The following is a 13867-nucleotide window of genomic DNA, read 5'->3' as shown; positions in this document are numbered from 1 at the left end:
CTTTTTACATAGTTTTGATTAAAGGAATGAATTACAGAAACACAAGGTACTTAAATTTAGCCATTGTTTGCGAGCTATCATGATGTTAATCAAAAATAGGGAAGACTAAGTCTTCTTCAATAACTACTTGTGACCTATATACTGACTTGGAGTTACCCAGGATTCGGATAGGACTATATGTTTTACGCACATGATTGAGATTTCCCTAGTATGAGGAGTACCATATAGATCCCCGTGAGTTGGCCTTCTAGGCCTTCGTTCGGAGTATCGTGACGAAAGACTCTTGTATTGTCCTTGTCTTCAATAACTACAAGTTTCGTAAGAGCTTCTTTTTCTAAGATCCTTTCCTTTCCAAAAGAAAACCCAGGGCACCGGAATCAACACGAGACTGATGAATGCAAAAATACTTCCTGCCCAATGAATACCCAAATTTTCATACATTTGAATTGTAAAAAGAGGGAATATGGCTCCCAAAATGAACCGCAGAAATCCATTTGCAGCTATAGCTGAAGCACCATTCGTCGCTTGATACGTATCCATGAGGTAGGTCACAGATGCGAGGAAGACGGCTAGCGTTCCCCAGCCAAAAGGTACGCCAGCTAACACTGGGACAATCCAATGAACTGATTCACGTGGCGTCCAGGCAAACCACTGCAGATTCACACTTGTATTAGCAATGGTCACAACTAAGATGCAGGGTGTGGGCAACGCCCATCTTCACTTACAAAAAGTCCAACCGGCAAAAGAAAACTCCCAAACATGGCTGCATAAAGGCGATGCTCTGGTGCAACCCGTCCGTTAGTTCTCTGGGATTCTGGTTGGTATTTTTTGCGATCAAAATATCCAACCGTCACAAGCGCGAGAAGATATCCGACAATGAGTCCGATGTACGTCAACCCGATCTCTTTCAGGTTAAATCCATATACCCTACTGTATACATAGGAATAAGAACCAAAGAATGAGAAGATCATGGCGAAGTTGAAACCCGTATAAAGACTGAGAAAGAAAGCGAGCGGCTTTTTGCTTATGTTAGATTGCCGAAAGGCTGGTGGGAGTCATGTTGACATACCTCTAACAAAATCATGTGTAGTGGGCGCAACATGGCGAGTCCGATCCGTTGTGTAATGGGCATTTCCTGGGTAACCTTGATTGTTTTGCTGGACTTCAGATACATGATCCTACTCTTGGAGGTCTCTTGCATAAATAATAGAGAGACAGCTATTGGTGCGCACAGAATCGGAATGACCCAAATAGACCATTTCCAGTCGTTGTCATATTGGGCAATGATGTATGCACCGATAAGAGGTCCAAGAGTAGGTCCAAGAAAGGGAGCGAGGATGTACGTCAACGCAACCAAGCCGGCCTGCCTTTGACTCCATATATCAGCAACAGTACCTGCGCCCACAGCCAGCACACCAGAGCCGCCAAAGCCTGCGAGGAACCGAAAGACGATGAGTACAGTCAAATTATCAGACGCAGCTGCGATGATGTTGAACACCATCAGCATCGGAAGACAGATTCGGTATACAATAAGGCGACCATAAATTTCGGATATAGGAGCAGCGATGAGTGGGCCTAGAGAAAACCCGATCGTGTAAACAACAATAGGCAGTAGTGCAACAGTTCTACTTATGTCGAATTGTTTCATGACAAGTAACACGCCTGCAACGTATGTCGAAGTCCCCATGGTACTACAAGAGAATGTTAGTTTACTCTTAGAAAATTGTACGTTCAAACATACAGCGCAAGGCCATACACAGCTGGGATTGCGCTGTGGAGAATTTTCTTCCATGTTGGCCAGTTTTGAGGATTGTCAACATTGTTGACGTCGTCCCAATCTAAGTCTGCTACTTCTACTTCCGGATGAGGTAAAGTCGATACAGATTTAGGATCCATTATGATGACTAGATTGAAACAAAAGCAGACTCAACGGCTACTGCGACTTTAGGCGAAGTTGGTCCGAAGAGAGAAAGTTGAGGAAATCCAAGACATGTACTAGCGGGCGGGGCAAAGGGCGCAGCAGCTCCTTGTTCTATTTACGCCGAGGTAATTACGAAACCCCTGTAGATTGAAAACGCATAATTTACACGAACCTGTTGGATAAGCGAGCGCTATAGGCAAGCGAGCTGTCGTGCAACCAACGAAACTGGAACATGGTAGGCCCCCTTCTGCAGTGCAAAATCATCCTACAGCATGCCTGAAATCCTACTCCCGCGCTCATTTCTCAAGAACAGAGATCTATTTCAGCCCTCTATATACTTTGCCTACGATATTCATGATCAATTTAAACAGTCGGCTGCAACTTCAAGAATACCAAGTAACTATGCTAGACATTAATAACAGCTGTCTTTGTGGTCTATTTCCTAAGCTTACTAGTGCATTCCTTGGTATCTCCATGTAGCGCCGAAGCCCATACGCAAAAGCTGTCTATTAATCTAGGGTGCCAAGTAACTCTAGCATGTGCATGCACTTTTGACGGCCCCTTCCTTACCCTGTTTGATAGGCTTACTAGCGGATCCTTTGATATCCTGGCGTAAGTCCAAAGCCCGTGCGTATAGTGAGTAGTTAGCTACTATTCCTAAAGTGCCAAGTAACCCGTTAAAAGGCTCAGCGCTAGGCAACAGGACGGCGATTTACAGAAAGGTGAAGATAGCTGTGCGAAGGAGCGTGCACACCCTGTTTGCGCCGAATCTCACGGCCCCCAACACTAGCAATCTGTTCATGCGGGGAAACCGTAGTAACACGGCTGTCTGTTAATGTGGGGGTCAACTGTACGTACACGGCTGTGTGTTAAGAGTTAAAGGGCTTATAAGAGGCATACGATACTTGGTCTCTGAATTACAAACAAGTTCATTTCAACGTCCTGCCTTCACAACTTAGTTTCATCAATCACATCTCTTACATTGTCCATAATGGAGAAACCTAACACACCTGACAATCTCCAAGATGAGTACGTCTGTGTTACTGGAAGCAATGTGAATAGTCCTAGTGACGGGTAAGGTACATCTCCTACCTGAGTACTTCGCTTACAGATTAGGCTTTCAACCCCCACAAGTAAATCCTCGCACGCACCTATGCCAATAGCTATAGTCGGGATGGGGATGCGATTGCCAGGGAATTGTCATAGTAGTGAAGCTTTCTGGGACCTACTCATCAACCAGCGTGAAGGAATGATTGATATTCCGTCAAGTCGATGGAACAGCGAAGGCTTCTACGATCCACACGGGCGGCCTGGTACCACAAAGGTCAACAAGGGTAACTTTCTGGGCAGCATTGATCCAGCGGACTTCGATGGAAGTTTTTTTTCAATGTCGGCGGCACAGATTGCCAAGGTTGACCCACAACATAGAATACTGTTGGAGACTACGTACGAGGCCCTTGAGAATGCTGGAGAGAATAACTTTAGAGGCAAGAAAATAGGTGTTTATGTGGGCATGTTTGCCGACGATTATGTCGAGATGCAATCGAAGGATTCAGAACCTCACGAGTTCCTGTCCCTCACAGGCCACTTGGATCTCTTTGGAAGTATGTTGTGTCCCCAAAGTCCTTTTGAGTCCAAACTAAACAAGTTCCAGGTAACCGTGTTTCGCATGAATTTGATTGGACTGGGCCTAGGTACGTACCCGACATCCTCTCACGTGTGACGATAGCTAACGAAGAACAGCATGACAATTAAGACAGGATGCTCTGCATCATTGGTATGTCTCGATCAGGCAGTGAAGGCACTAAATGCTGGAGACTGTGATGCCGCAATCGTTGGCGGTGCCAACCTTATCATGAGCCCTGCTCTCTCCTGCGCGCTGGTCGCTCAGGGAGTTAATTCTGCGGACGGACGGTGCCGTTCATTTGATGCAAAGGCAACCGGCTATGGGAGAGGAGAGGCTGTATCGTCTCTCCTTGTGAAGCGTTTGGATGATGCTCTGAGGGACGGGAATCCCATACGCGCGATCGTCCGGTCAACTGCTTGCAATGACGACGGTAAAACACCAGGAATCACCCAGCCCAATACGGTCGCACATGAGGCTCTGATTAGGGCCGCATACCGTACTGCAGGAATTCCAGAGGAAGATTTTAACAAAACCGGATTTTTTGAGTGCCACGGAACGGGCACTGCCGTCGGTGACCCAATCGAGGTCGGTGCTGTGGCTCGAGTTTTCGGCAAGGATGGCATGATAATTGGATCGGTAAATGACCAAATACTCATCCCCCTAAGAAAGTACTGAAGCCTCTAGGTCAAATCCAACATTGGGCATTCGGAAGGCGCGAGTGGAAACACGTCAGTCATCAAAGCCATCTTATCAATGGAGCACCAAATCATCCCACCAAACGTAAATTTTGAAACGCCTAATCCAAAGAGTATGAGACCTAGACCTTCATCTGAGTAAAGACTAATTGAGAAATTCTAGTTCCTTGGAAAGAAGCAAATCTCAGGGTCCCTACTGAATGTATGAAGTGGCCATCGGATCGTCTAGAGAGAGCATCAGTAAACTCCTTTGGTATTGGTGGAATGAATGCACACGTAGATCCTCCTCATATTTACCTCACTAATGCTTATTTGGCTAACAAGGAGTATAGGTTATCTTGGAATCAGCCGCTGCTCATGGAGTGAATAAACCAAAGTTGCTGTCCACCAAGGAAAAGCCGAGGCTTTCTCTGCTTCTATTCACTGCGAAGAGTGACCTCTCTCTTCAAGAATCAATTGATAAGCATGCAGATTATATCCAGAAACACGGCTCATCGCGACTAGACGATATTGCGTATACACTCGGTACACGCAGGGAGCACCATGAGCACCGCACTTTCTGCGTTTCCGACGGCGAAGAGCCACTTGTGGCTCTGCCATCTTTGAGAACTAAAATGACTAATCGTTCTACGGTTTTCGTATTCACTGGTCAGGGCGCCCAGTGGGCGGAGATGGGGAAAGACTTGATAGAAGACTTTCCTTCCGTCAAAGAAAATATACAGGAGATGGACAAGATTCTACAAGAATGCTACACCCCGCCGTCATGGAACATACTAGGTATAAGAACTCTGCTCTTCGAATAAGAAAACTGCTAACAGGATTTGCGTAGAGGAACTGAGCAAACCAAAGATGCGAAGTCAGATCTCGAAAGCGGAATTTTCTCAGCCATTATGCACTGTTATCCAAATCGCTCTAGTCGACCTTTTCCGTACGTGGAACGTCAAGCCCGATGCTGTCGTCGGCCATTCAAGTGGAGAGATTGCCGCGGCATATGCGACGAATGGCCTTACAAAGAAGGAAGCAGTCCTCGCAGCTTACTTCAGAGGCCTGATCACTAGCAAAAAGGTAGCTGAGGGGGCAATGGCAGCTGTAGGACTTGGCCCAGATCAAGTCCGAAAGCTTCTGAAGCCAGGAGTAGTGGTTGCGTGTGAGAACAGTCCAACTTCAACTACGATTTCCGGCGACCGTAGCGCAGTTGAGGAATTCATCGCCACCCTTCGCGAGGAATCACCTGATGTTTTTGTGCGTCCACTACAAGTCGACAATGCCTATCATTCTCGTAAGTAAACTCCAGCACCACACATATAAATAACGCTGCTAACTGATCTAGATCATATGCAAGTCTTTGGTGATGCCTATGAGAAATCACTCTCAGAAATCTCTGCCACCAACCAACCCGATATTCCCTTCTTCTCTTCAGTTACTGGTGAGGTTATCAATTCGGCAAGCACATTTACTCCGTCATACTGGCGAAGCAACCTTGAAAACCCGGTGTTGTTCAGCACAGCAGTCCGCAACATCATTAAAGCTGACCTGGAAAACCCTGTTTTCCTTGAGATTGGGCCCCATTCAGCTCTGGCTGGACCTCTTCGTCAGATCTTCTCCGCTGAGAATGCGACTTTGACCTACGTCTCTAGTTTAGCACGGGGCCAGGATGATACCGAGTCAGTGTACAATGCCGTCGGAAATCTCTGGAGAAACAACGTCAATGTCGATCTGAGCGCTTTATATCCTACTGGGTCAGTGCTGACTGATCTTCCAACCTACTCTTGGGACCGTTCGGTCAAGTTTTGGGCTGAAAGCCGCATGTGCAGTGAATGGAAAAGCCGGAATTTCCTTCCACACGAAACACTAGGTGTACGGTTACCCGGAAGTAGTCACCTTATGCCTACCTGGAGAAAGGTCTTGCGTCTCGGTGACGTGCCTTGGATACGCGACCATGTCATTGGCTCTGATACAGTATTTCCTGCCGTTGGATATGTCTCCATGGCAGGCGAAGCTATCAGACAGCTTACAGGACGCTCTGATTACTCTATTCGTGAGTTTTCGATTCGCAGTGCCATGATCGTCAACGACACCCGACCCGTCGATATCGTCACCACTTTCAAGCGCTCAAAAATCACCACAACCATCGATACTGATTGGTGGGACTTCCGTATCACTTCATTCAACGGCTCCACCTGGAGTGAGCACTGCTCGGGGCAGATAAAATCAGGTCCAGCTCGCCCTAATATGCGGCCGGAACCTCAGCCTGACTATCTAAGAAAGGTCTCAGCCGAGGGTTGGTACAGGATTATGGAGAGGATCGGATTCACCTACGGTCCTACTTTCAGGAACATGCGAGACATCTCAGCAAATCCGATCGGACACGAAGCAGTATGCACTGTGGACAATTTTTCGGATGAAACCGGGTGTTTTTACGAAGTGCATCCGCGTATATTGGACAATCTGCTCCAGCCCATGACTGTCTCTATGTACCAAGGCAACCCGTCACTATTCAATCAACTTAGTATGCCTACATACATTGGGGAACTCTATATCTCTGGTGGAATGAAAGAGATCAAAGTGACGACCAAGGCGTGGCAAGACTTAATGGGAGCCTGGTGTGGCTCTTCAGTCGGCACTGCTGACGGCAAGCTTGTCTGCGAGATGAGGGGCCTCAAATTTTCGCCTCTAGGCGAAAGTGCAGAGCAGAAAGAGGAGTTGAAGAACACCGTTCAAGTTGTTTGGAAGCCTGACATTGATTTTTTGAATCTCGACGGCCTGGTTCGCGCGCCAGTCGACATGACAGAGCCTAGTGCCCAACTTGAGAAGTATTTCTTCCTCCGCGCAATTGATACAGTCAAGATCATGGATTCTGTCGAGGAGGTAAAGCTACCTCATGGAGAGAAGTTCCGAACGTGGCTCAAATCGTATGTTGACAAGGTATCCCGAGGCGATCACGTCATTCTCCCCGAGGGCCCTCAACTGGCATCTCTTTCTGAAGACAAGCGCAATGCCTTGGTTCGTGGGCTACAAGAGGAGCTTGCGGCGTCTAAGTGGACACCCACTATGGAAACAGCAATTCGAAGAGTACATGAGAATGCAAAGGCCCTTCTCGAAGGGACTGCAGAGAACATTGTCTACCTCATGGAGGACAATGTCTTGATGCAGATCTATGCCTTTTTCAGCTTGTGTTGGGACTATGCTCCTCTTCTAGAGGTCCTTGGTCATTGTAAGCCGACGATGAAAATTCTTGAAATTGGAGCTGGTACTGGAGGCACCACAAGGAACTTGCTTCAAGGACTCATTTCCGAATTTGGGGAGCGTTTATACTCCAAATACGACTACACGGACATCTCAGCTGGATTCTTTGTCGCCGCGAAAGAGCGTTTCAAGGAATATCAGGGCATTGAGTATTCAGTCCTTGATATTACCCAAGACCCGCTGACGCAAGGGTTTGAAGAAGGCTCGTACGATCTCATTATTGCAGCAAACGTTCTTCATGCGACACCTTCGATCCAAGACACCCTATCGCGGGTGAAGAAGCTGTTGCACCCTAGCGGCCGACTGATGCTCCAGGAGATGGATATGCCCGCCAAGTGGGTCAACTTCATCATGGCTGGCTTCTCTGGTTGGTGGCTTGGCGAAGAGGATGGTCGCGTGGATGAACCATACATGACTCCAGACAGGTGGAATCTTGAGCTAAAGGCCGCTGGCTTTACTGGTGTGGATGCGAAATGGTACGATACCACGCCGCCATTCCAGGTCTCCGCCACCATTATCTCTTCACTTGTCCAGCCGACACCCGCCAGGAAGAGTGTTTCCTTTTTGTATCGTGGAGATTTCGATGCACGGTTAGAGTCGTACAGGGCCACTTTCGAGGCCAATGGCCACTCGGTTCAGCCAGTACCCTTTGGAAGCCCCCTCCCCGTTGATCAGGATGTCGTTTCCTTCCTGGAACTTGAATCGCCTTTCTTTCACGATATGAAACAGTCTGATTTCGAGTACTGGATTGAAATGGTCGGCAGAATGGGTGCTGAAAAGTGGCTCTGGATTACGCGAACAGCATCCATGGGCGCAACGGAGCCTGGTTATGCCATGTCCCTCGGCTTCGCGCGTACCCTCCGCTCAGAGAAGAAAATCAGCATTACAACTCTCGAGATTGATGAAATTAACGCTCCTAGCAGCTCACAGAAGGTCGCGCAGCTCTATGAAAAGATCAACAGTCCACCGCCAGACGATGATATGGAGCCAGACTTTGAATTTGCGATCAAAAATGGAGTTATTCATCTGCCGAGGTATCACTGGGTCTCCATCAAGGATGAGCTGGAGAAAGCTGCCGAAGAGGTCGAGAACAAGCACCTCTGTATCGGCCAGAAGGGCTCCATCAATGGCTTGCGTTGGGAGGAAAATGAAGCTGTCAGTCGACCATGTGCGCCCGACGAGATTGCCGTTCGTCCGCATACAGTGGGCGTGAACTTTAGAGTGAGTTTGAAGCATCCATTCATCAACACACTAACTAAAATACCTAGGATATCGTCCAAACGCAAGGCCTCATTGATAGTAGCGATCTTGGAGGAGAATGTTCTGCTATCGTAACTGAGGTTGGTTCAGAGGTTACAGAGTTCAAGGTCGGCGATCGTGTCTTTGGCATGGTTGCTGAAAGCTACTCGAACCGTGTACTCGATAAGGCTGAGCTCTTCGCTAAAGTCCCAGATAACTTGACCATGGAGGAGGCAGCCACGATGCCTACTACCTATCTGACGGTGATATTTGCGTTGCGACATGCTCGCCGGTTGAACAAAGATGATGTAAGTATTTCCGCTAGAACAGAGATGGAAAAAAAGTGCTAACATGCTATAGACTATTCTGATTCACTCTGCTGCGGGAGGTGTGGGCATCTCAGCCATCAATATTGCCAAAATGGTTGGTGCCAAGGTAAGAACTCTGCATGTCTCTCTTTTAATTCTTCTAATTCTTCATAGATATTCGCAACAGTTGGCACTGAGGACAAGGTCGAGTTCCTAGTCAACAACTTTGGCATCCCACGTGAGCAAATTTTCGACTCTCACAGCAACGCCTTCCGCACGGAAATCCTCGCAGCAACCAACGGACGTGGTGTCGATGTTGCTCTCAATTCTCTTGCTGGTGAACTTTTACACGAGACCTGGCAGTGTATCGGCGATTTTGGTGCAATGATTGAAATCGGAAAGCGTGACTTCTATGGGCACGGAAAAATAGACCTCGTCGGCTTCACAGACAACCGCAGCTTCATCGGCTTGGATGCTCACCATATCCAGCATGCGCGACCCGATTTGTGTGGAAGACTCGTTCGCGAGTTGGCTGAGTTGCGTTCTGCAGGACACATCCAACCGATCCGGCCAATCAAGAACTTTGGCATAACAGAGATTGCGGATGCATTCCGTTACATGCAAAAAGGCACACACATAGGCAAGATCACAGTGACTATGCCTGAGGATCCGAAAGTGTTCAAGGAAATCACGTGCAAGAAACATCACCCTAAACTCAACGTCCATCCAGATTATTCATATCTACTGGTTGGTGGTCTGGGAGGTATTGGTCGCTCCATTGCTCTATCACTCGTTCTCAATGGGGCCAAGCATCTGATATTCATCTCCCGTTCCGGGAGGTCATCAAAGAATGAGCACTTTCTCCAAGAGCTTGAGATCCTCGGATGCTCGGTTCAGGTATTGGCAGGATCAGCTGCGGATCTCGACCTGGTAAAACATGCGGCTAAGACTGCTACAAAGCCTATCCGCGGTGTCATCCAGCTTGCCATGGTGTTGAACGATCAAGCCATCGGATCGATGACCTGGGATGCATGGAAGGCAGCTACTGAGCCCAAAGTCGCCGGCACATGGAACCTACACCACGCAGTACCAGACGTTGATTTCTTCGTCATGTTCTCTTCGATAAGCGGCTTGATGGGTCAAATTGGTCAAGCAAATTACGCAGCAGCAAACACTTTCCTCGACGCTTTTACGCAGTACCGCCACAGTCTTGGACTTCCCGCTTCCGTCATCGACTTGGGCGTCATGGAGGATGTTGGGTTCGTCGCCGCAACCGAAAATTTGCTCGATTACTTCAAGTCACAGTCATCTACCACGTTGACTGAGAAGGATATTTTCGATATTGTGAGGCTGGCCATCTCCCGCTCAAGCCCTACTTTGACTTGGAAGGGTGATGGCTTCTCAGATCAGGGCCAGTTTGCTCCAGGCGTCCGCACTACTCTCTCAATGTACGACCCCAACAATCGTGTGATCTGGAAGCACGACCGCCGCTTCGCTATCGCACGCACTCTTGATGTGGAGAACAGTTCCTCGTCCTCTACATCATCTAATCTGAAGGCTTACATAACCGGCCTGAGTTCTGCGTCTGATGAAAGCGTAGAACATGTGGCCAAGGAAATCGGCAAGACGCTGTTCGGATTCCTGATGCGGACTGTTGATGATATGGACATTGATGAATCACTGAGCTCGATTGGATTGGATAGCTTGGTAGGCATTGAACTGAGGAATTGGACGAAGCAGCAACTTGGGTATGAGATTAGCATTCTCGAGCTGATGCAGAGTACACTAAGGGATTTGGCAAAGGGCGCTGTTGACTCTATTCTTGCCAAGCAGAAGTAGTTGTGGAAGGTTTTGGGTAAACGGTTTACTCCAAGGTCAGGGCCGAGATTTTCACAAAGGCGTTATTGATATAAAGTATGTTACTTGAATATGCATACCATTGCCGATCTTCACTTTCGCGTAATTCTCTTCTATGTTTGCTTTTGGTTGACAAGCGCGGGCTCTCGATGACCTATGCTTAGCGTATTGTTGTTGTAGGTTTTGTTTGGCACAAAGATGTTGAGCTAGAAACAGCACAAATCATCATAACTCATGGCACACACATGTGATAGTAGAGCATCAGTTTATTTTTGAACTACTTAAAATCCACTGATTCTTATTCCGCTTGTCCACTCTTTTTATCCTGTTTGCACCCACTGTTCAGCATGCCCCCGTTCGGTCAGGCCTTCTTATCGTCCCAGTTCAGAAACTGAGTCAAGCTTGTTCTTGGGCTTGGTCGAGGCATCGATTTAGGAATTCTTGGTCGCATCACCGGCGAGGTTCTCGCTAGGATCCCTCGCTTCACCATTCAAGGTCGGGCCCTGAGTGTTGGTGTCTTTGGCCGGAAGACCACTGAAGTCCATGGCGTTTGGGTCGATCTGAATCTTTTTAGCAGGTATAGCAAAGGGAGGGGTGTTTTCAGTAGATACCATGGTTCCCAGTCCTTCTTCTCCGGCCTTGGACAGAACATCCATTTGTTCCAGCAGGATCCGCGCACGGGTATCCGACATGTCTTCAAGGAGGGCGTTTTGTTTGTCGATAGATTCAGATAGTTCAGTTGTCAACTTGAACATCTCAGGAACACGCTCCCTAATCTCTTTCAGACGCGTAACTGATTTGTCATTAACTCCAAGCAAGGAGGATAAGTTTTCGATGCTCTTATCGAGCTTCACCTGGAAGTTCAGGAAAACCTTGATGTCTGCTTCGTTCTGTGCTGCAAGTCTCTTCAGTTCCTCCTTGCGCACCCACTGTTCCTTGGTCCAGTGCTCGTATATTTTCTTGAGCGGAGTGGACATGTTGCTGTAGCGAGTTGCTTGTTTGTAGGGAGAAGAGTGTGATATATTTGCTTAGTTGTCGAGGGTTGGGGTGAGAGAAGAAGCAAATGTGACGAACTGCTAAGCGATATAGTGAGACAATACAGCCCCGCTTTTCAGGCAGAGTTCGTCCTACGCGAAGTGAACGGTGATTGCTAATTTGGGTTAGAGACTGGTAGCAAACAGACCGTGATCACGTGCCGCTTTGGAACTCTTGAGTTCGCTCTACTCACTGACTGCTATACTCGCATTTGACACAAAATCCAATTTGAAGCTCTGCTTTCCTCCTGAAATTCTTGCTAAGCTTCGAACATGGCGGATGAATACGGGTACTCTGAGAGTTGTCGTTCGTGGCATGATCACCCGCCCCGGATGGTCTGGGTATATCTCCACCAAGACGAAAAATGGGTTGCGTTGCCGCCAACGTGTGTTCATCCATGCGACTTTGAGGATGCTCCCAGCCGTATGCCATGTTGTTTCTTGGTATGATCAGAATTAACCGATTAACAGGACAACCCAAAGACGCCATAATCATGGACGAGAGTACATTCCGCAAGAAACACATCGCTTCATGGACCCAAGAGACCGGGACAGTTGCAGAAAAGGGTAATCACTCTGGTATGTTTTACTTTCCAATGCAACGGAAGTCACTGACCTATTATTTAGTAGTTCCTGCGCACGATGATTCTGCGCAGCCTCAGGATGTCAAGGAACCACTCCAAAAGGTCGAGGCATCCGAGCCTATGCAGAATCAAATTGCAAGCAAAGACGCATCACCCGCCCGTGCCACACGTGCCACAGATGCTACAACTATGCTGAACAAGCCAGTATCTACCCAGACTTCCCCAATGTCGACCAAGCCAAAGTCTCCCGAGCAACCAAAGCCAGCTCACTCTGCTCCTGAGCTCAAACTCTGGGCCTTGGACAGCAGGAAAAATCTAGGTCGACAAGATCCACAGATACCATACTACAAACTCAAAGAGTTCGCCCCAAAAGTTATCCAGTACACCGAGATACCACCAGAGTGGAGGCAGACTTTTGGGAGACTTCGGAATGATCCACTCATCAATCCCTCGAAGATTGGCCTCGACGGAAAAGCAGTGAATGGCCGCTGGTGCTTCAAGCAACTCTTAACGGATCAAGTGTGTGACAATCCCAATTGTCTCGGGTCTCACGTTCCGCCCAACAGGAAACAATTCTTTTTTATACTTTCACTTCACGCAAAGGACCCAAGAACAAAGGCTGACCTGAATCGGAACTTCTGTTACAACATTCTCAAAGTTTACTACAGGAAGCACTTCTTGAAAGGAACTACGCCCGTTCTCACCCCTCGGTGGACGGGAACTAGACTGACTGCATATCCTAAGTTGCTCAGAAAGCCCTTCTATCGAGGAGCTGAGGTTCCAGAGAATATGTTTTCCGGTACTATCATCGATAGAATTCTCGATGAATGGGATGAGTTGTATACGGCTCAGGAAAAGATGTCTCTACGTGAAGAGCTGCTACTTCCATGTTCGATCCCGACTACTACAGAAGCGCAAGGAAACACCGAAGTCTCACCATTCAGGAACAAGCAGCCCATGCCCACGCCTCCCGCGACAGTGCCTCCCGAGACGGCCCCTCAGCAAGGAAACACCCCGTCGACCCCCAGCATTGTCTCGAACACCCCCGCCTCAGATGTTGTAGCTAAGGTTCTTCCATTGACTGAAGAAAACCTTGCCGTTGTCCAAGGAGTTCTGCGTCGCCGCAACTGGGGCTCGACAGACAGCGAGCTAGTTGAAAGTATTGCAGGCGAGTAAAGGATGTCACGCAGAGAGGGTATACCAAACTAGGGGAAGGCTTGCTACTTTTGTAATTTAGCTATTGAGCTTTAATGATTTGAACATCTCATTGTCATGTATAAATCACGTTCCTCTTCTCCTTATGAGCAATCACCCCGTCCTATCGTATGTTTCCTTGTAGAGTTCCTACAGCTCTCC

General features: G+C 48.0%; 4 protein-coding genes across 4 annotated transcripts; 2 read left to right on the top strand and 2 right to left on the bottom strand.

The window, feature by feature from the left end:
• Positions 1 to 128: 128 nt before the first annotated feature.
• COCSADRAFT_40663 (uncharacterized protein) lies at positions 129 to 1955 on the bottom strand. Its single transcript, XM_007705954.1, has 4 exons — positions 1742 to 1955; positions 1070 to 1691; positions 726 to 1016; positions 129 to 651 (listed from the first exon to the last, which is right to left on the bottom strand). Exons 1-4 carry the CDS (start codon positions 1894 to 1896, stop codon positions 301 to 303), a joined length of 1419 nt encoding a protein of 472 aa, XP_007704144.1. The 5' UTR covers positions 1897 to 1955; the 3' UTR covers positions 129 to 300.
• A 957-nt stretch (positions 1956 to 2912) lies between these two features.
• On the top strand, positions 2913 to 10983 carry PKS18 (polyketide synthase PKS18; the record flags this gene model as incomplete). Its single annotated transcript, XM_007706224.1, has 12 exons — positions 2913 to 2995; positions 3131 to 3525; positions 3576 to 3615; positions 3665 to 4184; positions 4233 to 4356; positions 4407 to 4519; positions 4576 to 5020; positions 5073 to 5522; positions 5574 to 8710; positions 8758 to 9036; positions 9089 to 9163; positions 9211 to 10983. The coding sequence occupies 12 exons, from the start codon at positions 2913 to 2915 to the stop codon at positions 10873 to 10875; spliced, it is 7326 nt and encodes a 2441-aa protein (XP_007704414.1). The 3' UTR covers positions 10876 to 10983.
• Positions 10984 to 11324: 341 nt separating this feature from the next.
• Positions 11325 to 11870, bottom strand: COCSADRAFT_164359 (uncharacterized protein; the record flags this gene model as incomplete). Its single annotated transcript, XM_007706223.1, has 1 exon — positions 11325 to 11870. One exon carries the CDS (start codon positions 11868 to 11870, stop codon positions 11325 to 11327), a length of 546 nt encoding a protein of 181 aa, XP_007704413.1.
• A 330-nt stretch (positions 11871 to 12200) lies between these two features.
• COCSADRAFT_164358 (uncharacterized protein) lies at positions 12201 to 13687 on the top strand (the record flags this gene model as incomplete). Its single annotated transcript, XM_007706222.1, has 3 exons — positions 12201 to 12351; positions 12399 to 12506; positions 12555 to 13687. 3 exons carry the CDS (start codon positions 12201 to 12203, stop codon positions 13685 to 13687), a joined length of 1392 nt encoding a protein of 463 aa, XP_007704412.1.
• Positions 13688 to 13867: the final 180 nt, after the last annotated feature.

The sequence above is a fragment of the Bipolaris sorokiniana genome, assembly GCF_000338995.1.
Source record: "Bipolaris sorokiniana ND90Pr unplaced genomic scaffold COCSAscaffold_15, whole genome shotgun sequence".
Lineage (NCBI taxonomy): Eukaryota > Fungi > Ascomycota > Dothideomycetes > Pleosporales > Pleosporaceae > Bipolaris > Bipolaris sorokiniana.
Note: the sequence above shows the minus strand (reverse complement) of the source record. Positions and strands in the feature narration are given on the sequence as shown.